The 24127-nt window shown below is 36.0% G+C and overlaps 1 protein-coding gene across 1 annotated transcript; it reads left to right on the top strand.

Annotated features, from left to right (window-relative positions):
- The first annotated feature begins 4712 nt into the window (after positions 1-4712).
- On the top strand, positions 4713-24127 carry LOC105050077 (dynamin-2A). The gene is made up of 22 exons (XM_010929937.4): positions 4713-5179; positions 5414-5464; positions 5548-5668; positions 5872-5979; positions 8327-8388; positions 8698-8815; positions 8922-9264; positions 10530-10677; positions 10948-11049; positions 11153-11272; positions 11840-11923; positions 12055-12182; positions 13947-14031; positions 14198-14336; positions 18312-18388; positions 18556-18612; positions 21586-21733; positions 21833-21996; positions 22341-22454; positions 22534-22601; positions 22942-23114; positions 23569-24127. Exons 1-22 carry the CDS (start codon positions 5042-5044, stop codon positions 23802-23804), a joined length of 2784 nt encoding a protein of 927 aa, XP_010928239.1. The 5' UTR covers positions 4713-5041; the 3' UTR covers positions 23805-24127.

Consider the following 24127-nt stretch of genomic DNA (forward strand, 5'->3'; position numbering starts at 1 on the left):
ATGAGAGTGAACAAGCTAGCCACAGGCTAGAGCGATTAAACATCAAAATTGTTATATATAAAATAATAAATATTATTTAAAATAAATATAATATCTATCAATTGAATGAATGCAGTGATAATGCTCGGTTGACAGCACATTTATACTTACCGAACTAGCTCATGGGATAAGATGAGGCCCTTGGGTCTAGTTTATGTCATGTTTATGATAAATACATGTTATACTAATCTTTTAATGATATTTGTCCTGTAAAAAAAAAATCCTTTGAGTACTTTTTATTTAAAAAAATTATAAAAAAAAATTATAACTTAGTTGCTAGCTCATCTTCTAAACTATCTCTTTGCATGAAATAAACCCACTAATGTATCATTGCTTGTTGATAGTAATAATATCAACTTATTTTATTAAAAAATATCTTCGATGGATCTAGCTGATGTCTTGGTGATACATCATGCATCCCATATTGATTATCCAATGACGTTTATCTTATGAGAGTGGTCCAATATTTTTTTATTTTTCCAAAGCTTAGAAAGGGATCTTAAAGCTTTTTAACGTGTTTGACAACTTCTTCATTTGCATTTACTCAGATTTTGTTGTCCAGGCATGTAGATAATGAGAATGAAAAAGACACGCTGAGAAATAGAATAGGAAGTTATCATACACTGTTTGAGAAGTGAAATGGACCTTAAAATAATTTATAGCGGCGGGGAGGTTTTTCATTGAATGGCTAATAGAAATTTACAACTAAATACATTTAGAGGAAGAAAAAACTTGACATAATTGCAACTGATGAAGACTATGTATAATATTTGCATTAATGTCGCATGAGATTCATAGATATCAAAAAAATAAATAAATCTCTCTTGCCTTTGCAATAGATGTGCCCCACTTTTTATATGAATTATTGAATTCATGATCACAGAGCCTTAGAAAATGAATTCAAAATCTTGAGGTTTTTGTTATCCATTAAAATTGAAAACATTAAATGTGGCTAAAAATTGTATAGATTTGAAAAATAAAATTTATATTAACTATTATTAAAAATATAGTTGCACTGTAATGCATGACCCATCCGTTCTTCATTACAAGAGGGTTAATTGATAGATTGACGGCCTGTAGATTTTGAACTTTATTGGTTTGATATAAAAATATATCCACAATACAAAACTTGAGTTGGAGCGATTAAACATTATAGTATATATAAAAAAAATAATATTAATAAAAATAAATATTATTCATCCATTCTATTTATACAATAATAATGCTCGGTTGTCGGCTCATTCTTACCAAACAACTTCTTGGCTAAGACCGGTCTCTTGGGACAATTAATGTATCACCTTTTTCATCATCATAATATTAGTTTACTAGTATAGCTTATGTTGGGTTGATAAGAAATACATGTTAAATTAGTTTTTTTATGATAATTTTTTTGACAAAAAATGATCCATTGAGTATTTTATTTTAAAAAATTTAAAAAATTTAATTAAAATTTAATTGCCAGCTTACCTGCTAAACTATCTGTTAATATGAAACAAACCCCACTAATGTGTCATCGCTTTTGGTGATGTACCATGCATCCCACATTGAATTTCCAATGACATTCCTCTCGTGACAATGATCGACTAGAAATTTTTTTTTTTATTTTGAATACCTGGAAAAGATGTTAGAGTTTTTTAGCTGGAGACTTGGAAAGTTATCAATACGCTGCATGCGGAGCTAGAGAGTGGAATGGAGCTTCAAATAATATATAACAAAAGGAAGTTTTACATCAAACGGCCGATAGAAATTTACAGCTTAAAAAATTTGGAGGGAAGAAATTGACAAAAAATTGCAAATAGGGATGAAGCCCATTTACAATGTATGCATTGAAGTCATGTGAAATCCGTGGATATCAATTAAAAAAATAGAAAAAGAAAAACTCTCTCTCTTCCTCTCATAAGAGTTGTGCAACTTGTGCTCCATTTTTTATATGCATCATTAAATTTATAATCACAGAGCCACGAAGATGAATCAAAAACCTCGAGATTTTTATTATACTCTAAAAGAATTCAAATCATTAAATGAGACTAAAAATTTTACAAATTAGAAAATATAAAGTTTTAAAGTAACTACTGTGATAAAATATATTTGCACTGTGATGCATAATCAATTCTTCATTGTAAGAGAGTTAGTTGATAGGTTGTCCAAAGTTCCAACTTGTTTGTAGATTTTGAACCTCAATGGCTAAACTGAGTATACATAGATGATGCAAGCCTTAAGCTTAAGCAATTAAAAATCAAATTTACTATATACATTAACTAACAAATATTAATTAGAAAATATAATATCCATCCATTGAGTGAATGCAATGATAATGTTTGGTTGCTACTGATTCTTGCCAATGTATGTCTTGGCATAAGACCAGTTTCTTAGGATAATTAATGTATCATGTTTTCTTATCATCATGGCATTGGTCTACTAGTGTAGTTTATGTCATATTGATGAAAAAAATATTATAATAGATTTTTCATGACAATTGTTCCATAAAAAGTGATCCATTGAGTTTTTTAATCAAAAAAAAAAAAAAAAACTCGAAAGGTATAACTAGAACTTGATTGCCATCTCATTTGCTAAACCATCTCTTGGCATGAAATAAGCCCTACTAATATGTCGTTATTCTTGGCGGTGCACCATGCATTCCATTATGATTATTCAACATTCATCTTGTAGGAATAATCCTTTAGATTTAAAAAGAAAAAATTGAAAACCTAAAAAAGATACTAAAGTTTTTTAATGTGTTTGAAAACTTTTTAATCTACATTTACTTATGTTTTATTATCTAAGCAAGTGGATAATGTGAATGAAAGAGATATTGAGAAATAGAATAGCAAGTTATCGGTACACTAGGCAAGGAGCTTAAATTAACACCAGTATTGAGGGAAGGAGAGTAATATTAAAAAGTAGATGAATTAGTTATCAAACAAAATTAATTATAAAAGGCTAATGGTATAAAATATATCTTATATATAAAATGATAGATGTATAAATGTGAAATTATAAATTATATACCAATACTCCATGCAAAATATAGCATAAAAGATAGATTATAATCATACCATGATGAAACCTAGATATATAAAAAAATACTGCAATGAGTGTTGAAGGACATAAAAAAAGGTATTTTCCTGCAACACAATTGCATTTTTTTTTTTTTCAAGTGATGCATACTAAACTAATTTCATGTTAGTCTATTCATCTAATTAATATTTCAAAAAATAACAACAATAGGTTGAACAATACAAAAACAAAGTATAATAATCTAGAGTAGCAATGATCAATATAAAATAAATGATATAAAGCTATATTAATACATATGGAATTGAAATCATGAAAAAAATCATTTGAATAACTAGAATTGGATTAGATTTAGCACATCAAGGTAAAAAAAAAAAAATCAATATATATTATTATTTTTATATGTTCATAGATAAAGAATGTCCAAAATATTATACAAAATCAAATATATTACATAAAATGAAAACATAAACTAATAGCAGTAGATACATAGACTAAAATTTTATGATCGACGGACACTTCAATTTTTTCAAGCAATTAATAGTGACAATTTTGTATCATTACCTAATTCTTTGTTTACAATATCTTGAGCAATGAAAAAGAAATGATTCATTGTAAAAACATAAGCAAGTGACCATAAAAATAACAAATACAAATCAATGATCATGGCTACATGGCATTTAGTTGGTTGTTGTTTAACAATATATATAACTCATAATAAAATATAAGAATAATCATAACCAAACTCATGCAACTCATAGTGCAATTTCGTCCCCAATAAAAACATTTTTTTCATAAAATCATATAATGCTAGATGCTAGAAATAGAGAATGACCCTTGCATTCAATCTAACAGTTAAAAGATAAGGTTAGTCTGTAGATTATCATAGTTAGTACCAGATGTTCCCGCACATAGGTGGCAAGAACCACTATAGGATGAAATTTCTAACAGGCTAACCCCATTTGATATTATTTCTCATGGCTATCTATTAGCTTAGCATTTCTCTTGCATCGAGGAAAAAAAAATGCAACAATGAACTTATTTTTTTAATCCTTGTAATAAATGGATGTTCGAATTTAAAACCCACTATTCCTCTTTTGAAAAAGATGGGCAGCCATGATTAAAGTTTTCATCTGCATTGCCAAGCATGGATGTCTCCTATCTTATATTTAATTTTTATGAGGACTAGGCAAGCTGACCAAGATAATGATGCTTCCAATCTTTTCCACTCATGGACCTAAAGTATCCAAATGTGCTTTGACCAATATATAAGCTCGTTGGACCCAGACCAATTTGGCAGCCCAAGCCCGGGTCCCATTAACAACTCTGAGGTTTGATCCATGATCATTCAAAAACTAACACAACTAGAAGAGGTCTACTTCTAATTTAACTCGAATTTTTCGAATTTTTTTTTTAATTTTTACCACTCCCCAGTTCAAAGCCGCTTCCTCAATCCCCAATCCCCCACCACACAGAAGGCGCCACCGCACCAAATTTCAGAACTCCGTGAAACGCTCGGCGTAATTAATTAGCTACCAAGTCTTATTAGCGGGGACAACACAGTTCCGGGCGATCTATTCTTCCTTTGCTTTTTTTCGCTTATTAACTCCTCCCTCGCCGTCCCTCCCTTTCTCTTGTCCACACCCTCTGTTCTATTCCAGCTCTCGGAGAGCAGCAGCGCCCAGGCGACCGCGAGGGCGGTGACGGGATCTCCCCTCTCTCTCTTTCGCTTCTGTCTCTCTTTCTCTCCGTTCTCCGTTCCCTTCTCGTCGATCCCATCTCTCATCCCTAATTCTTCCCTCTTTTCATCCGTAGATCCCTGGATCCGCCCTCGTCTGCTTTCCTCTCGCTGTGTTTCTCTCTCCGGAATCCCAGATCCGGCTCCCTTTCCTCCGATCGGCCTCCGGAGTGGCATCCGGGCGGTTCTTGGTCGGCGCGGGTGTCGGTTTCTTGGTCAAGGATCTAGATCTCTTTTTCTCGAGGTGCCATGGAGGCGATGGAGGAGATGACGCAGCTTTCCGAGGCCATGATGCAGGCTTCTGCTCTTCTCGCTGATGAGGACCCGGATGAGCCCTCTTCCAAGAGGACCTCGACATTCCTGAACGTTGTAGCTCTCGGCAATGTGGTAAGTCTGGTTCTTTTCGCCTAATCATGTTTTCTTTTTGTTCTTTGGTGTGGTCTTTGCCTTCTTTGAATACTTTTGTAGATCTTGGAGAGGGATCATGAGCAGCTGGGTTCTAAATTTCAAGATTTTGTCGCTTTCGTCTGTCATGCTTTTTCCTGATACCTGGAATGCTAGAATTGTACCAAGGCATTGTTTTTCTCTGATTTGTTTCTGAATACACGTGGTGCTTTCCAGGGTGCAGGAAAATCGGCAGTCTTGAACAGTTTGATCGGACACCCGGTCCTGGTATGCTAACTCTGGTACTTGGTTTCCCAATGTTTCGTTAAATTTCATGTCAATTTGGTTTTCAACTTCCTTATTTGGTGCAGCCCACGGGAGAAAATGGTGCCACTCGAGCGCCCATCTGCATCGATTTGCAGAGGGACGGCTCACTGAACAGCAAGTCAATCATCTTGCAAATAGACAGCAAATCCCAGCAGGTTTCTGCAAGTGAGATCTCTTAATTCCCTGTAACATGCCGTTAGCAAGTTTTTTGCCGCTGGTTATTTTCTTTTCGAACTGTGATTATTATAAGTGGGAATCACATGGTTCATTTTATCTCTGCCGGACCATTTACAAGACCTTGAATTTATTACATTAAGCTGCTTATATTGCCCTAGTATGATGTTTTGTGCCCTTTTTTTAATGTTCAGGTGCCCTGAGACATTCTTTACAAGATAGGTTGAGCAAGGGTACGGGGGTCCATAGCTCTGGAAAGAGCCGTGGAGATGAGATATATTTGAAGCTACGTACTAGTACAGGTTTGTCGTTAATCTCCTGTGTGTCTTTCTGACATTTCTTTTCACTGCTTTATGGTTCCATGCGAATATAAAATTTCTTACATGGCAAAAGTTCTTTGGTAGGCTGTTTCAGTTATAGATTTTGGGAATAAAAAACCGAGTTTGCTGATGATAACAGCTATATAATGTTACAACTATGGAAATGGTATTTATGCTAATCATGATTGGGCTATGTGAAAATGAAGATTTCCGGATTATTATCTCATTTTCTTTATGTTCTTTGCTGTAGATTCTCAATGGTCTTTGTCCCACTGATGTTATTCAAGGTCTTATCTAATTTTGGAATCTCAGTTTGTTTTTAAATCGTATACATGCTTGCTTCTGATATCAAAATCTCTTGCCTTTTGAGTTGTAACTTTTTCCCGACAATCTGATTGCAAAATCAATTTTTTGATGCTGCATATTTTATCCAAATCTGATCATCAGGCTGCCATCAAAGTGATTGATCCTACTTCAATGGTAGTAGCATATAGTAACACCAAATGGCATGGCATGCTTCAACAATACGAGCAAGTTATGAACCAACATGAGGAAATGTTGTACCATCTGAATAAAAACATGACGAGTCTCTTGATCAAGATGTTTAGGGCTTGCATCATATCACTTTATGAAAAGATGTTTTGATAAGCTCTAAGTGGAGCTTTTGGAAGTAGCAGCCTTCTTGATAACTTTGAATTTTGACAAATATAATCCAATCTGAGTGCCATGAAGAGTTGAAATTAGATTTCTTAACATTGCTGATTTCTAATTAAGGGTGTACTAGTTTAAAACCACATGACAGTAAGTGTTGCTTTTTGAGTAGATGGATAAGTAAAGGTCACTTATTTCTGGAATGATGGATTAAAACTAGTCAATTTTCTAAAGGAGCCTTTTGATCGTGGATACTTGTATTTAAGTTTTCACAGGCCCACAGAACATGTTTGAATCTAACTCTCAAGCTTGAAAGGGAGTTAATTTGGGGCTAGAAATTTTAATGATTATGAGATAACATTTGTGCTGAGAACATAGAATTCTATTGCTTAACGTCACTATCTGAATTGAGAAAGACTTAACTTGCTTGTCCAAAATTAAAGGGATGTCATGTGATGGAGTTGAATAGAAGAGGCAAATCAAAGGTGTGGAAAAGGCAAGCTTGCTACATTGGACAAGATGAATGCCCCACGCAAGGTCCTTATTTATATATGCACCATCCACAATCACTAGATGTCAGGTTTCATTGTCTATATTTATGGTTCTGAGGATGTTCTGACTGCTACCATTTGGCCTTATCTGGTTCATCAATGATGATTCGTCATGTTTTAGCTTCTGACAATTGAAGTAACATTGAAGTCCTGTTGATTGAGGAGAAGATTTAATGATAAAATATTATATGAAGGACTTTGTTGCAAAGAATCAAGTATTTTTATTGAAACTGAATGGACAACAACATAGACCTGCTAGACGGAAAGTCCAAAAGCGAGTGAATTTGAAGTAGCTGACGAATACTCAAACTTTGCCTTGAGTGGAGACTGGTCTTGACTGTTGTTTAATGTTTTTAAAGATGAGAGGAAAGCACTACAAAGAGTGAAGACAGATTGTCCTCTGTGATGGGGTAAAATGGTGACATATGCAGGTGCATATGTCCATGTCTGTCCAAATATAATTGTGGACCTTATTGAATAGAAAAAAAACTCGATGTTTTGTAGTTTGCTTTTTCTTATGGTCATTAACTGTGATCATTCACTTTTAGTTATTGGTTCTTATGCCATTCATTTTTGCAAGTTGAATTGTTCAGATATTTCTGCTGCATATTGAAATTCATTTTTATCGTGGTTCCTAAGGCCAAAACTGCTTGTTCTTGATTATTTTGTGTTCTCTGAACCTATTGTCTTCTTTAGAATATATCTCATTGGAGCTGGGAATGTGCTTTGACCAACTCTGGTTAATAAACACTTCCAGCAATATCTATCTGTTTATTACATTAGAATCACTCAAAAAGAATTGATTTCTGGTCCCTTCTATTTTCTCACATTAAAATATATAGTGCTAAAAGAATTAATAAAGTTTGTATGAGCATTTGACAATTTTGTAATTATAGAAAAACTGGTATATAGGAATCCTACTTCTGACATGATAAAACCTGACCACTTGCTTATGCATGTCTTCTATCAACTTATTTTGTATTTATCATGTTGGCTTTAAGACATGAACATGTGTATGATAACATTTTTTGGTGTATTTTGTGTTTATTCTGTATGTGCAGTTTTTCATATTGCACTACCTGCTTCTTGATGAGTATTCTAAATAACTTGTTTTTCTTTTTTCCCAGCACCTCCTTTGAAATTGATTGATCTACCCGGATTAGACCAGCGCGCCATGGATGAGTCAGTGGTATGTTGCTATCATATATCCCTTTCATCTTTTTTAATAATCAGGGGGATCTGATGGATGGCTATTTACTATTATAGCGTCAGCTGATGCATGACAGATAAAAATGAAAAAAATAAAATAGATGACTAACGTGAATGTGCACTGATCACTAAAACTATGGTTTTGAATTTGCTTGACATGCTTACTAGATTTTTTTGCCAGAAAAATAATTTTAAAAATGCATTAAACATTCTTACTGCAATGGCTTATTATTGTTCTTCTTTTTGGTCTCTTATGCATTGGGTGATGGGTTGAGTTTTCTTGTTCCAGGTCAGTGACTATGCTGCACGTAATGATGCAATACTGCTAGTTATTGTGCCAGCCGCCCAGGCACCTGAAATTTCTTCATCTCGAGCTCTTAGGCTAGCTAAGGAATTTGATGCAGATGGTTTCTACTGGGACCTGTGATCTTTATGTTGATCTTGGCTGTCCTGCACTTGTATTTTCATTTCCCTGTACATTTATATGGCTGTTCCTTTCTGTGTTACTTGTAGGGACCAGAACAATTGGTGTTGTTAGTAAAATTGATCAAGCTGCTGGAGACCAGAAGAATCTTGCGGCTGTTCAGGCCCTTCTACTAAATCAGGGTCCACCAAAAGCATCTGATATTCCATGGGTTGCTCTTATTGGACAATCTGTGTCTATTGCTTCATCACAAGCTGGATCAGTTGGCTCTGAGAGCTCCCTTGAAACTGCATGGCGTGCTGAGACTGAAAGCCTGAGATCTATACTGACTGGAGCTCCCCAAAGCAAGCTTGGTAGAGTAGCTTTAGTAGATACACTTGCCAAACAGATACGCAAACGGATGAAAGTCAGGCTCCCAAATCTCCTATCTGGGTAGAGATTCCTTTCTGATGCTTCCTCGCTAGCTATCTAGTTGCAAAACTGAAATTATTCAGCCTTTTTTTAAAAAAATTCATGTGTAATTTTGGGGTAATGTCTCAATGTGTCTATTTAGTTTTATAATGGATGCTTCATGCCGCTCGAATAAAGATACCTATATCTAGTTACACAAATGAAAATATTCAGCATCTTTGTTTTTAACTCATGTTTTTAATTGTTGGGGGAAAGATTTGCCGAACTGGAACCGAACCCCAGTGGACTAGCCGGTGGTACGGTTTGGTATGCCCTTGTACTAGGCCGCACTGGGCCTAAACTGACATGGCTAAGAAAGTGGAGTTGAGAGAGAATCGGGGAGGAAAAAGAGAGAGGGGGGGAGGGAGGGAAGGAGAGGGAGAGGTTGGCTGGCCACGATGGTGGCTGCCAGATGACAGTGGTGCGGGGAAGAGGGTGAACCAGAGAGAGGAAGGGAAGGAGAGGTAGAGCCAGCGGTGGCCGCTGGAGGGATGGGGAGGCCCCCAAAGAGCCCTCTCCCTTTGTGTGGTTGAAATAGGGTAAGTCGCCTTTGTTTCCATTGTGATTTTGCGATGTTTTTTTTTTTTTTCATTGCTTCATCGTGAAGCCTGCAGGGCCTCTTAGCCCTTTGGCGGCCGCCGCTGGCCATGGTTGGCTCTCCCTCCCCCCTCTGTCTCTCGTTCTCTCTCTTCCTCTCTCCGATTCACCTTCTCCCAGGCACCACCATCATCCGTGGCTCTTTGGCGGCCCTCCGACCGCCTCCGATAGCCTCTCTGGCTTTGCCCTCTTCTTCCCTCCCCCATTCTTCCTTTCTCTCTCTCTCTCTTCCTCTCTTTCCTTCGGTGTTCTAGATTCCATGCCGGAACTGTACCAGTAGGCTGCCGGTATGTTTCTGCATGCCCTGGACCGTCCAATTCGGGTCGGTTCAGCGAGCCTTGGTTTGGGGTTTGTGTCTTGTTGTGGCTATTACCTTTTATAACGTAAGTTTCATGCATTTCAAATAATAATGCCTCTAGGTAGCTTCTTTTATCTCATCTAAAAATGATTATGTATGTTTGCTTTTAAGAAGGATAAAATTACTAATAAGACCTAGAATCTCTTTTTAAGCTCTAAGAATATGGCAATAGTTGATGCTTATACATAACTTTATTGCTGAATTATATATGTGTGTGTGTGTGTGTGTGTGTGTGTGTGTGTGTAAAAGCTAATTTGAATTAACCTCCTAATGCTATCATAAACTTTGGCAGACTACAGGGTAAATCTCAGATAGTTCAAGATGAATTAGTAAGACTTGGGGAACAAATGGTACATAGTACTGAAGGAACCAGAGCACTTGCTTTGGAGCTTTGCCGAGAATTTGAAGATAAGTTTCTCCAGCATATTATGAGTGGTGAGGTTAGTGGCTTTATATATTGCCTTCCCTTTTGTTTTTGCAGCCAATGAAGAAAGAGGGATGTTGCATGATGTTTTAGGATTATCCCCTGTATTTGGACGTGATGAACAGTTTTTTTTAGATTTTACGTTGTTGTTTGACACAATGAACAATTTTCTCTGTGTACTTTGACTCAGTGTGTTAAGAGCTGCATACGTATTGCCTCAGTTTCTAGCAACAAGAAGTATGATCATATGTTATTAATTTCTTTCAAACTGTACTTTCATCTACAGGGAGCAGGTTGGAAAGTAGTTGCAAGTTTTGAAGGGAATTTTCCTAACAGGATCAAGCAGCTTCCATTGGACAGACATTTTGACATCAACAATGTCAAAAGGGTAATATTACCTTTGTGTTTATCCTAATCCAGCATAAAGAACTTTTCTAATATTTTATTTTAATCTCTTTACTTTTGTAAATTAATGCCTGTCCTGGTTCTAGATTGTGTTAGAAGCTGATGGTTATCAACCATATCTAATATCTCCTGAGAAAGGTTTACGATCTTTAATTAAAGGAGTCCTGGAACTTGCAAAAGAACCATCACGCCTCTGTGTAGATGAGGTAAACTGATAAATTGGTTTGAAAGGATATTCTAGCTTGTTGTTCAAAATACATAATTTTTTGTTTTGGCATCCTTGTAAGTGTAAACGAGTTTTGCTTTCTGTATATTTTCTCTAAGCTGCTATTGTGAGACCTTGAATTTTTCTGTTTCATCATGTATACATGTTCTCCCCTCATAATCCAATTATACGGTGGTTGTCTAGGCATATGTTCTCGCTAGTTAGCAACTTTATCCTTTTATTGTAAGAACATGCTTTTGCTTCTGAAATCTTTAGCCTTTTTATGGTGCCTTTTTTTCTCCTGTTGTGAGAGGCTAAAAATGTTTCGTTATTTTCTAATGTTCTTCCATCTTTGAATTATCTTATTTTATATGGCTTCAGTTTTCCATCAAGAAATAGCCCAGAGTTCTTAATTGGTGAGAAAATTGAGGCTTGCAATATACAATTTATTTCAGTTACATTGTCATTTGCATAGAAACTATCTTGATGTGAACACATGCCCTTTGTTTGATTAGTCTTAATAAATTACTACATTTAATGTTTTTTTACTTTTTCCTTGTTTCATAAGGTACACCGAGTGTTGATAGACATAGTTTCTTCTGCCGCAAATGCTACACCAGGACTTGGAAGATACCCTCCATTTAAGCGTGAGGTAGCCTTGATGTCTCATTTAGTTTGATTCAAATTGTACACAGCGAATGCCAATCAGTTGACTTGGTTATCATTATGATTTTACATGGCAAAATTCAAAAGATGATATTTTTATTTCATTTTTTTCAAAAGGTTATTGCAATTGCGTCAGCTGCTTTAGATGGTTTCAAAAACGAGGCCAAAAAAATGGTGGTTGCATTAGTTGACATGGAACGTGCTTTTGTTCCTCCTCAACACTTTATCCGCTTAGTGCAGAGGAGGTTTGTCTGATTTGGCTTGATAATGTAAATTTGTTCTTAATTTTTGGTAAACTGCATTTGCATGTTGATTTCAAGTTACATGTTTTTGCTATCCTCTAGATGATTTTGGTTGCAAAGTGTAGTTATCCTGTGCCTTATTATGTTTAAGCATTTGTAGCTTTAGCTTGAATGAAGTGTCTTCAACAATTTGTTTTTTTTTTTTTTTTGTACAAATCGATGTATAATAGTAGAGGCAGGTCACAAAATGCTTTAACATTGGCCCCAGGAATACTTGGCGAAGCATTTGGCAATCTAAATAAGCTATGATATATTTACTTAACAAAGAACTTAGATGGTTCTCCAACTAAAATTTGTAGGGCAATACTTGGGTTGGGAAAGTAGTATGTGTGTATTTAAAAGATTAACTGGAGTTATGACATTAGAGCTGGATCCTAATTTATTATATATTTACTAAAATGGAGGCTCAACTTGTGCTGAGCTCTCCATTTTCCTGTGGGCACCCATAGTAATAATGTCGTTAATACAATAATTTATTTTGGATAATAAATAGGGCTCTTATTTAATACATCTCTTATTTTAAACTATATTAATAATGTCATTAATATAGTTCTTTATTTTGGATAATAAATAGGGCACTCATTTAATATGTTTGTTTATTTTGGATAGTTTATTATATATATCTAAAATGACTGTAGTCATTCATCAAACTCCCTACCCTTGATGAGGGCTAATCATATTCATAAAAAATTTCTTGCTCTTAATAAGTTTATGAAATCTTTATATCTTCCCTCTTGATAAAATAAATTTCTTATTTTTGATAAATGAATCTCGTATACACATTATTTAATGTTATAATAGTGAGTTTTGATGTTGATAACAACCATTATTTTCATTTACATCATTTTTTTAATTAAATATATATTTTTTTAAAGTTCAATTTTTTTTGCATCAGTTTTTCCTTATAAGAAATTGTATAGTTAGGTATATAATATTTTTTAAATGTCAAGTAAATGGTGATTAAAAGATTACCATTGTCATTTTCTTATCATTATCTACTACTATTAGAATAGTCATCAGCATAATAATTTGGATATCAAATTAATAAAATAATGTATTTTGTAGCAATAACTGTTGTTATTTGTTCTTATAGCTGATACAAGAGTAAGATAGGCCTATAATGATCACTTATTAAAATCTCTGTTATATGTGAGTATTATATTATCTGTTTCTTTAATGATAATTGAGTATAAATGATAGATAATGGAGTATCTTTATATCCATATCATTAGCATTCTTTAGTAGGATTTTTGGCATTATTTACTCTGTTCAATAAATATTTCTTTGCTGTCTTTACATCTCTTATTATTAGCATTCTTTAGTAGGATTTTTGTTCACTCTGTTTTTCTGTTCACTTATAAGGACATTATAAATAACAACATTGACTTCCACTTTTCCAGTATAAATTTCCTCTGCTGCCTTTTTTTATGTTCTGATGTTATAAGAAGTGAAAACCATGGATAATTTTGGTTGAACGGTGTCAATCTTTATTGCTTATCTTCTACTTATAAATAAAAATAATTATTTAAGGCAAATGATAATAAATATGAGTAACCATGTCCATTTTATAAGTTTTGATTTTGATCATGGAAAGATCAAAAGGCTAATTATAAATAACAGGAAACAGAGTGTTGTCCATTGCAAGAGTGTGGGACATGCTTTCATTTTCTTATACAAGCAGTTAATCATTTATAATCTTCATGCCAGAATGGATAGGCAGCGCCGTGAGGAAGAGCTGAAAAACCGATCATCTAAGAAGGGGCAAGAGGCTGAACAAGCCATCCTAAACAGAGTGAGTTTACTTTTCATGCATGTGTTCTTGAGTGCATGTATGTTTTTTATTAGTTGAAGAAACAATTGATGATATATTGGGTGCTTATGTCGCTAATGTTATAGTTATATGTGTGAATTTGTGTTCTTTTTCTCCATTATTGATATTTTTCTATGGTTTCTATTAGGCAACAAGCCCTCAAACTGGATCACAACAAACTGGAGGAAGTTTGAAATCGATGAAAGAGAAGTCTGGTCAACCTGATAAAGATGCAAAAGAGGGATCGAATTTGCAGGTTGCTGGGCCTGGTGGAGAAATTACAGCAGGTATGTACACCAGCTCATGATTATCTTGCTTTGACCTCATATCTGACCACCGCTTTAAAGTACACAAGTGCTAGCTATTTAGCGCAAGACAATCTGATAAGAGTCAAAATTTTCATGGTTCATCGTTAGGGCTGCAAATGGGTTGTGTTGACTCATGATTCGACCTTATTAAACTCAACCCAGTCTGTTTTTGGAGATCCATGCATCAGTTAGGGGTCAAAAAGTGGATCCTATTTGGAAAATGGGTCGGGCCTGGATTTTGTATTTTTTTGACCTGATTTGACCCGTACCAAATCTAGCTCGATCCGAAGACTTGAATTATATAAAACCCCTTCTCCTTCACCTAAAATGTTTTTTCTTTTAGTTTATTGAATTAACTTTATTTACAATGATCCCTCTATATTTAACTTAATTACCTCATTCCCTGACATGCTTTTGCTTAATTATGTTTAGGCCTTTATTGTTTATTTTGGTGGATTCTTATTTATAAATTCTCAAGTATATTGAGATCTTGATTTATAATATTTTGAAGTATATCAGTATTTAGTTTTTGAAATTATGAGTGTGTAAACTTGTAGAGGGTGAGCTTTGGTGTAATGCTAAGGTTACTCCATTGCAAGGTTTGTAATCTCACTACTGTACCCTGTAAAGATACCATTTTGGTATAGTGTCAGTACACCTTGTAGGAAGGTTAGTTCGGCGTACTAGTACTTGGCAGGCCTTCATATTGCGTACTCATTTGGTATTAGTACAATACATATGCATTATATGCACAAGTATGCATTAGTATGATGTACCATGCTCCATCATTATTTGAAGGTCATGGGTTTGAAATGTGGAAACCACCTCTCTGCATGTGAGGTGAGCCTACATACATCTTACCTTTCTTAGACTTTGCAAAGGCAGGAGACTTGTGCATAGGACCGCCTTTTGTGTGTTTTAACTTTGACCTTAAGAATGGTCATTTTCTTAGTTCAAATTAAAATGTTTTTTGAATGAAAATTCATGTTCAAGTTGGCTTTTTAGTCTTATTTAAAAAAGTTATCATTGTATATTTAATCATCAACTATTATATTTGAGCTATAAAATAATAGCTAAACTTTTGATCTAAATTGGAGACCTGGGGCTGGGTTGGGCCATATGCTTGCATGAGCTTGCCTAGAAATTTGTTCGAGCTTTGGGCTGGCTTAAGCTCCAAATTTCTTTCGAAATCCTAGCTTGAAATTCAATCGAGCTGGACCCTAATAAGCTTGTTTAGATTGAAAGGCTGGGCCTGATCTGAATTTGCACAATTGACCCGAAATCATTTGGCCCAAAATGCTTGGCCTGATGTGAAAGGCTGGCAGAGGATTCTAATCATGGTTTACCGAATTGTGCCGAACTGGCTGATTTGAGACACGCCAAATTAGACCGGTTGGGGATTGGCATGGTTCCAAGTTTTTAAAATGAGATGGGGCTGCTTCACTTCTTAAAACCCCTATCCTCTAGCCATTAAACCACTTGCGGCTTGAATCGGGCATGTCCACCCCCTTCCTTCAGGCCACTGGCGATGGTCCACTCTTGCTGCTGGTGTTCTAGTAAGTCACTCTCTCCCAACCTCTCCCTCCCCCTTCCTCTCTCTCCCTCTCCCCCCCCTCTTGGTTAGGGTTAGGGGTAGGGTTTCCCTCTCCCTCCCTCTCTCTCTTCCTCTCTTTTTCTCCCTCTCCCCTCTCTTTCCGACTCTCCCTATGTTGGTACTCTCGAAACGGCATATTATGGGCCCGTACTATGCTGAATCGGTCACCAACTGGTACCTCCTTGGGTATTGGTTTGGCAAACCCGGATTCTAATAATGAATTTAAGTGAGGATCTGGCCGATTCTTGGCTTGGGTTTGAGGCTAAAAGTCAGGCTTTGCTTCAGGACGTGTCAGATTGGGCCAAGCAATGGCCTGAGCCTTGTTCAAAATTTATTGAGGCCTTATTTTTAGGCCTAAGCCCAACCTTAAGAGCCTAGTCTAAAGCCTGACTAGAAGCCGACATGGCCTAGATGCAATTCCTTCTCTATGTAGACTTGACTGGCACGATCCCGACCCAAATCCAATGAATACTTTTCACACTTGACCTCGACCCCACCTGAATGATCTGTCAGATCCGAAATCTATTCTATGGGCTCGACCCAACCTGGGCCGATCAACCATTTGATTGGGTCTAGCTCCAAAATCAAGACCCGAAGATGGAACCAGGTTAGGTCCGGATCAAGCATACCCTGATCCAACCCAAACCATTTGCAGTTCTATTAATGATCTACGTTGCTTACCATTCAATATCACAATTGCAATTTTGATCTGTAATTTTAACGTTTGAAACCCAATAAAATTCATTGGATGGAAGAGTTGTAATTCATGATGGTAAAAAGCAATTGGAAGCTGGTGACAGTCTATGGTGATCTGTGTAACCTGTGAACACCATCATCGCACTTGAGCATAATATTATGGGAACAGAAAACAAAATCTCAAACATAACTTCATTTAAAGTTCATTGGCGCTCCTCAAGGCTTCCAATTTTGCATGCGTACCCCTATAAATTTGCAATTTACATTAATGCTTTTTCAAATATGTCCCCCCCCCCCCCTTTTTGTATGAATGCCCTTACCAATTGATGCAGTTTGATTTAAAGTAAATGTATTTGCATGGATTAGTAGGAACTGTCAGATCGCAGGCTAAGAAAAGTCAGCAAACAATTTATGATTAGCTTCTTTTTTTTTTTTTGCTGGATATGATTAGCCATTTTCAAAAATATAATGTAGAATATAAGGGCTAAATTCTAAGTTTGGGTATAAGGGGGATAAAATTAAGGGAAGATTAAATGGTAAACAAGATGACTATCGAACAAGAGAAGGTTAGAAATATAACCTAGGAGTTTTTTTGCAAATAAAAGGGTGGAAGGCAGTAAGAGGATAAACAATGTTTAGAAGAGTAAGGATAAGGAGTGGTGCCTAATAAAAGATAGCGAGATCTAAGCACATTAGCAGGGTTCTCCCATATGAAATTGACTGCTAGATTTGCTAAATATTAATTTTACCTGATTTTTAAGAAGTAATTAAGATAACCACGTGTTCTAATTGTTCAGATAAAGGCTAGGGCTGAAAACATATCAGACAGGGAATAAATATTAGTATTGGAAGTGCATTGTGGTCTGATGATGATGGGCCCTTGAACCCACGCTGATCAGCATGTATAAAAGCACATGAGGAGGACATTAAAAGCTATTGCAAGCATCTTGATGCTGGTCGAAGGGCCCATTCTGCATCATGCCAACAATGGTCTGATGAGTGTCGGACTTAACTCTGTGTATCTTATTTAGTATTCCAGTTTTAGTTGGTGGATATAAATGCAGATACAGACATTTATTGGATGCTGTGTATCTTATTTAGTATTCCAGTTTTAGTTGGTGGATATAATTGCAGATACAGACATTTATTGGATGCTAAAATTTGCATCTCTACCTGGACTTGCATATGAATCACTTATTGGAAAGGTCTATTTTAGTTCAATATAATTGTGGATTAAATTGACCAAACATGAGTAATATCTACATATGTCTTAACCAAATGTGGATATAAAATATCTTTAGTAGATACTGGTATAATCAGGGAGTATTTGTAATTGTTTTAAATGTCTGTATACATGTATGAAAACTATTATTACTTTGTGCTTTTTTACCATATGATGGGTAATATATATATATATATATATATTATATCACCAAAAGTCAAAAACCCAGTTTTCCCATCAAACCTGGACAATCAATGATAAAATTACCCTGCTAGCAAGGTGAAATAACTTGCTCCTGGTTAATGCTGGTTAAGGGTAGTTTATTGTGGGCTAACCCATGAAGTCTAGGACCATTTATTGTGACCAGATGTGGCTTTCATTGCCTGCACAGTTGTATTGATGTAAGAATAAATATACTTGTTGCTTCTTCATTTGCTTCCAGGTTTCTTGTTGAAAAAAAGTGCAAAAACAAATGGCTGGAGCAGACGGTGGTTTGTTCTAAATGAGAAAAGTGGAAAGGTTAGTAATATGTTGTTTCTACCTATATATAGACTATAAGGGCAGACAACATATATAGCATCTATCTTACCTTTGATGACAAGCCCCAATCTCCTCTCTCTCTCTCTTTCTCTCTCTCTCTCTCTCTCTCATCATGGGATTTGTCTTTACTGTAATTTTTGATTCAGCTTGGTTACACTAAGAAACAAGAGGAGAGACATTTTCGTGGTGTCATCACTTTAGAGGTATGGCTTTTTTGCTGTTATTTGTTGCACACTTAAAATTGTTTTTGGCTTCTTGCCTTCTAGTTTTGTACATTTCTTACGAGCTATTTTAGTTTTACTGGCATGTCGGAACTTAATTTCATCAATGCAATCCTAAAATTTCTATGTTAAACTGGCACCCTTTTCGCTGGCGCGCACGCACACACACACATGCACTTTATATGTGTGTATTATATGTTTGTATGTGTATGTTTATACTTTATTTTGTACGTGTATGTATATGTATAAGGTTTTTGTGGCAGATAAAACAAAAAAGAATGTATTAGAACTAAATCTGCAGTTTATGTCATGTGGATTTTGTGGAACTGGATATGAAAATGAGGCTCTGGTTGTAATGGATGGCCGATTTTTTTTGCTTGCTATGCACAAGATAGAAGGGTACGAAGGCAAGGGAGTTGGGTTGATGAAGTTGAATTGGTGCTGCTTCTAGGGTGTTTTGTGATTGGAGCATGCCTCTTAAGGGAAATTTTCTAAAATGCAAATGAGACATGGTGTTGTATGAAGTTAGGCAATAAAGAAGCAATAAATATACAAGATATGTGTCCAAGATGAGAATGTTGAGGTATGAACATGGTAAAACAAATTGGGTTAAGTAGAAGAATGCATAGTTTGGAGGAAACGTTGCACCCATTAAGGAGGGATTTGGAGAATTGCCCTGTGGTTTTGACATGTGCAAACAAAAAGTAAGGACAAAGGCTGATAAGATGACATGGCTAGGTGATCTGAGAAATGCTTTCAATGAACTGCTACTAAGATCCATGTTATCTTACAGCATCAAGTTATGAATTGATTAATCCTCTGAATAGTTGGCCCTGCTTATAGAGATTATTTAAGGTTTCAGTCATGATTTTAGTCTTTTGGCTAAAGAAGATGACAGAACTCTCTGAATAAGACAATCACATCTAATGGAAGAGATTGGCAAGTGATGACCCAATGTTCTTAAACTTCTCGGTTGATCATGGGAGAAAGGTCTTAATAGAGCTATCAGAAAATGTAACTTGAGCTGTAAGTGTTGAATGGATAGTGTTGTAATAGACTAATAGTCCCTAGGAAGAATAACCTCCTTATCCCTGCTAAGTTCATGCTTTGCTCATGTGCTTATGTCTTTGTTGGTCAATAGATGATGCGGACTGCGGAGTTAATTTACAGGAGTAATTATGTTTTGTAGCCCTTGATGGCATCCATTTTCAAAATATTTACTAAAACTTTTTGTAGTTGACACTTGAGAGTCCTGTCCTGCAAGTATTGTGTTACCTGCAATGCTCCATGGTCCCTGGTTTCGAATTGCTGGGAAGCCCTTGCACCATTGAAATGAAGGAAAGACATGGACCAAGATGAAGAAGTGTAATGCGATGCTAAAGAAATGTAAAAGAAGAATTCCTACTGCTGTGGTGATGCTGCCACTAACTTGGATGCCTATTATGATGTTAGGTATCCTAATTTGTTTGGGGAGAAATAAGATGACACCACAAGATATTCCTAGTTTGTACGTAGATAGCTTTGTTGGTGTATATGTTGGAGCTATTTACTTTTAATCTATTTTATGCTTAAGATCATTAAGGCAGCCTTTGCTTTAGGAACAAAGAAGGCTGACATAAACCTTATGCCTGCCAAACAACCTTAGTGAATAGGCATAAATAAGGAATAGTTATTCCGCTCAAACAAACTTATGTTGCGCATAATGAATTGAAGCAAAATAGTTTAGTGCAACAAATGATTATGAAAATGGTTTGGAAGTTTGGGGTGTACCTGGTTCAATGTATTTGAATAACATTAAAGATCTGTGTTTGCCTAAATATTTTATAAAATCTCTAATTTGTGGTAAAATTCTAACTACTTTCCTAATTATGTTTAAATCAAGTACTTCAGGACGCAGTTTGGGCTAGGGCTTAGAAGTGGTTGCAAGGTGCAGGGAAGTCCATATTGTGCCTGGGGGTTGTCTGCAATCACATTATAAAATATTTCTTGAACATAATATACCGTCTAGCCACAATGCATCGACCATTGAGATAGACCATTCGCATTGTTTATTGAGATTGAAATTTTAGAAAACACATGCAATCTAAGATTTAATTAATTTGTAAACTTTGAAATTGTGGATGGGAATAAACTGTGACTCATTCTATTGAATTTTCTTTTATTTGGTTTTAAGATATTTTAGATGATATAGACCATGACAAACAATTTGCATGATATCTCTGTTCTTTGCGATAACATCATAGCATGACTGCATTTTATATTTTAATCAAACGTCATGTTGTGTCAATAAATGAGTAGTTCAGAAGTCTGATTGTCAAGCAAGGTCCAGTGCAGAGAATATGTATTTACTGACGAGATTTCTGAGGTGAATGTGTGGTACAACAGGGTGGTGAAGAGTCAACTGAGATGCTATAGGAGTGACTAGAGAATTCTTTGAGGAGGTTGTACTAGGGGAATGGTTGAAGGATCAGAATAGAGAAGGTGAAGGCCTAAAATACCATTAAGGAATATTATATTAATAGACTCTTGCAATATTGGTTCCAGCTGCTTCTTCTGATGTCAAGCCTTGAAAATTCGTATCAGTGATCATAGTAGAACAAGAAGCCATAATAATTAAATTAAGTGCATGCTCAGAAACTTATTGTAACTTTAAATTCTGCAGAAGATGTCAAAGATACTGATGGAACAAAGAGCAATTAATTATTAGTTTCATCTGGAACGAAGAAATCTGTGTCTCTCTGATTAAAGTGTATAGAAAGGGACTGCTTGTTGGTGATACTGAATATCGTAATCTTTTGCCAAGAATGCTTTGTATCCACACAAGGCATATTGTGGAGAAGTATTCAAAATTACCATCTTACTAGCCTCCTTTGCTACAATCATGTTATGGCGTACACCTCAGTTCTATTTTTGGCAATGTTTTTATTTTTATGTTTAGTCATGTGACTTCTGCAGGAATGTAATATTGAAGAGGTTTCAGATGAGGATGAGCCTCCTAAAAGTAAAAAGGAATCGAAAAAAGAGAATGGACCAGATTCTGGAAAAGGCCCTCGTCTTGTGTTCAAGATAACTAGCAAGGTTCCGTATAAAACTGTTCTAAAAGGTAAATTTTCATTTAATATCGAAACTTATGTACTCTCCTGGTTGAAATCCACTTCTCTTGTTTTCTTGATATAGGCAAGTTTATCTGCTTATCTTGCAGCTCACAGTGCTGTTTTGCTGAAGGCTGAGAGTATGGCTGAGAAAATTGAATGGATGGATAAGATAAGAAATGTTATTCAACCTTCTAAGGGAGCTTCTTCCAAAGGTGCACCTGCTTTTGAAGGTGGTCCATCCATTAGGCAAAGCCACTCAGATGGTTCCCTAGTAAGTTCAGACCTGATGCCAATTGTTTCTTGGAAACTTATGCTGCTGGAAACCTTATAATGTTGGGGATCTTTAAGCTATTTTATACTTAAAATGGACAACTAAATTCACAATAGGTTCTAATTGACATCATAGTTACATCGAAATGGCGACGTATATGTCAAGCAATGATTTGTTACTCATAGATGATTCCTTTTTTATTCTGTCTCTCTGCATGTATGCGTAATTAAGTGCATGTTGATTAGATGCTAATATTTTGCAATAAAATGATATATGCTTGTGCAGTCACATGATTTGAATAGGTTTTGAGATGTCAAATCTAACTTATTTGCTTGCTTTTTAAGGACACCATGTCTAGAAGACCTGCTGATCCTGAAGAAGAACTTAGATGGATGTCTCAAGAAGTTCGTGGTTATGTGGAAGCTGTTTTGAACAGTCTTGCAGCAAATGTTCCGAAGGCAAGCATTATAACTTCGTGTTCTCTAATTGATTGTTTTGAGGTCTTTTGAGGTCCTATATTAGTTTCTGATTGAGCAGGCTGTTGTGCTTTGCCAAGTGGAGAAAGCAAAGGAAGAAATGCTGAATCAGCTATACAGCTCTGTAAGGTTGGTTATTTGTCATGGATGAACATGCATGTGAATGTAGAAAAAGAATTGACGTCTAGTCTGTTGAAGTTCTGTTTTAAGATACTCATTGGCTCAGTTGACCATACCTAAGTGAACGGTATCCAAAGATCATCCTCATTGGCCATGATACTCATTGCATTTTTGGACTTAATTGCCTGTGATGTTCATCTGAATATGCATCCATCCTAAATTCCTAATGCATGTTCTTTGCTGTTACGGTATGTTCCGATTAAAGGCAAAATAGATTTGGTAATTTCAGTAGAGGTTGCCCGAGGAAATGCTTTCTAATCAAAACTGTTCCCTTATCTGCTATTGCTAGTGCTCAAAGCACAGGACGGATTGAAGAACTTCTCCAAGAGGACCAAAATGTTAAACGCAAGCGGGAACGGTTCCAAAGGCAGTCATCTCTCCTCTCTAAACTTACTCGCCAGCTTAGCATCCATGACAACCGTGCAGCTGCTGCTAGCTGGTCTGATGGTGGCACTGGAGCAGGTAAGCTGATTTTAAAGTTTTTTATATTTATCATTGGGGTAGCCCATAGAGACTGCTTGTCTTACCTGGAACATGTGATGTTTGCTTTGCAAAAAACGGGAAAAAAAGAAAGGAAAAGAAAAGAAAAATTGTACAGATCAAGTTGTGGTTTAGGTGTCTGTAATATAGTTGGTGCAACTCCATTTATTCAGGACTTCCAAAACGATGCTTGATTGTTAAAATTATTTTGTGAATATACCTAGTCTTCTGACTTCCATACTGTTGTTCAACAACTGGTAGCATTCTTTTTACTTGATCTGTTTAATTGCGGATTATACTTACCTGTAAACCATCATTCCAAATGCCAAATGAGTCACATGCGATCCTTAATTCAGTTTTGACATGGTATTTATCTGTACTCCCTTGGACCATGCTGTATGATCGTTGATTGCTTGTGACTGAAAATATTCTGCAGAAAGCAGCCCAAAAACCCCTGGTCGCTCGGGTGATGAATGGAGGTCTGCATTCGATGCCGCAGCAAATGGGTCCTTCAGTGAGTCTAGGTCCAACAGCATCAATGGTCACAGCCGCCGTTATAGTGACCCAGCACAAAATGGTGATGCAAACTCGGGCCCAAACTCTGGCAGCCGTCGCACACCAAATCGGTTGCCACCCCCGCCACCGCAGGGCAGTTCAGCATACAAATACTAGGCAACCAGATTGGCATTTTATCCCTTTCGTATTCTTGTTGGATGCTCATTTCCTTTGGGCTGCTGCCATTTTGTTGAGCTGATCCTAGCATCAGCTCCAGGAGGAGGAAAAATTGAAAGTTAGATCCATGATGTGTACCCACCAACATGAGGATCCCGATCCTTGTATAGGATTATATAAATATCTATTTTTTCCCCAGCACCTTGGGATTTCAACGTATCCGTGAAATCTGCATGGCTTTGTATTTTTTTATTTTGAGATGGTAGTTTCCGATGTATCGTTTTTTTAATTTCAATTTTATTTGGGTGCCATTTTTTCTTTAA

This window comes from Elaeis guineensis, chromosome 8 (assembly GCF_000442705.2).
Source record: "Elaeis guineensis isolate ETL-2024a chromosome 8, EG11, whole genome shotgun sequence".
In the NCBI taxonomy this organism is placed as follows: domain Eukaryota; kingdom Viridiplantae; phylum Streptophyta; class Magnoliopsida; order Arecales; family Arecaceae; genus Elaeis; species Elaeis guineensis.

Bases quoted from the DNA above. Each gene is read 5' to 3' on its own strand.
- LOC105050077 (XM_010929937.4), top strand. From the start codon at position 5,042: ATGGAGGCGATGGAGGAGATGACGCAGCTTTCCGAGGCCATGATGCAG. The intron at 11,924-12,054 runs GTAGCCTTGATG...TTTTTTCAAAAG, and splicing joins ACCCTCCATTTAAGCGTGAG to GTTATTGCAATTGCGTCAGC. The intron at 18,389-18,555 runs GTTAGTAATATG...TTTTTGATTCAG, and splicing joins TAAATGAGAAAAGTGGAAAG to CTTGGTTACACTAAGAAACA.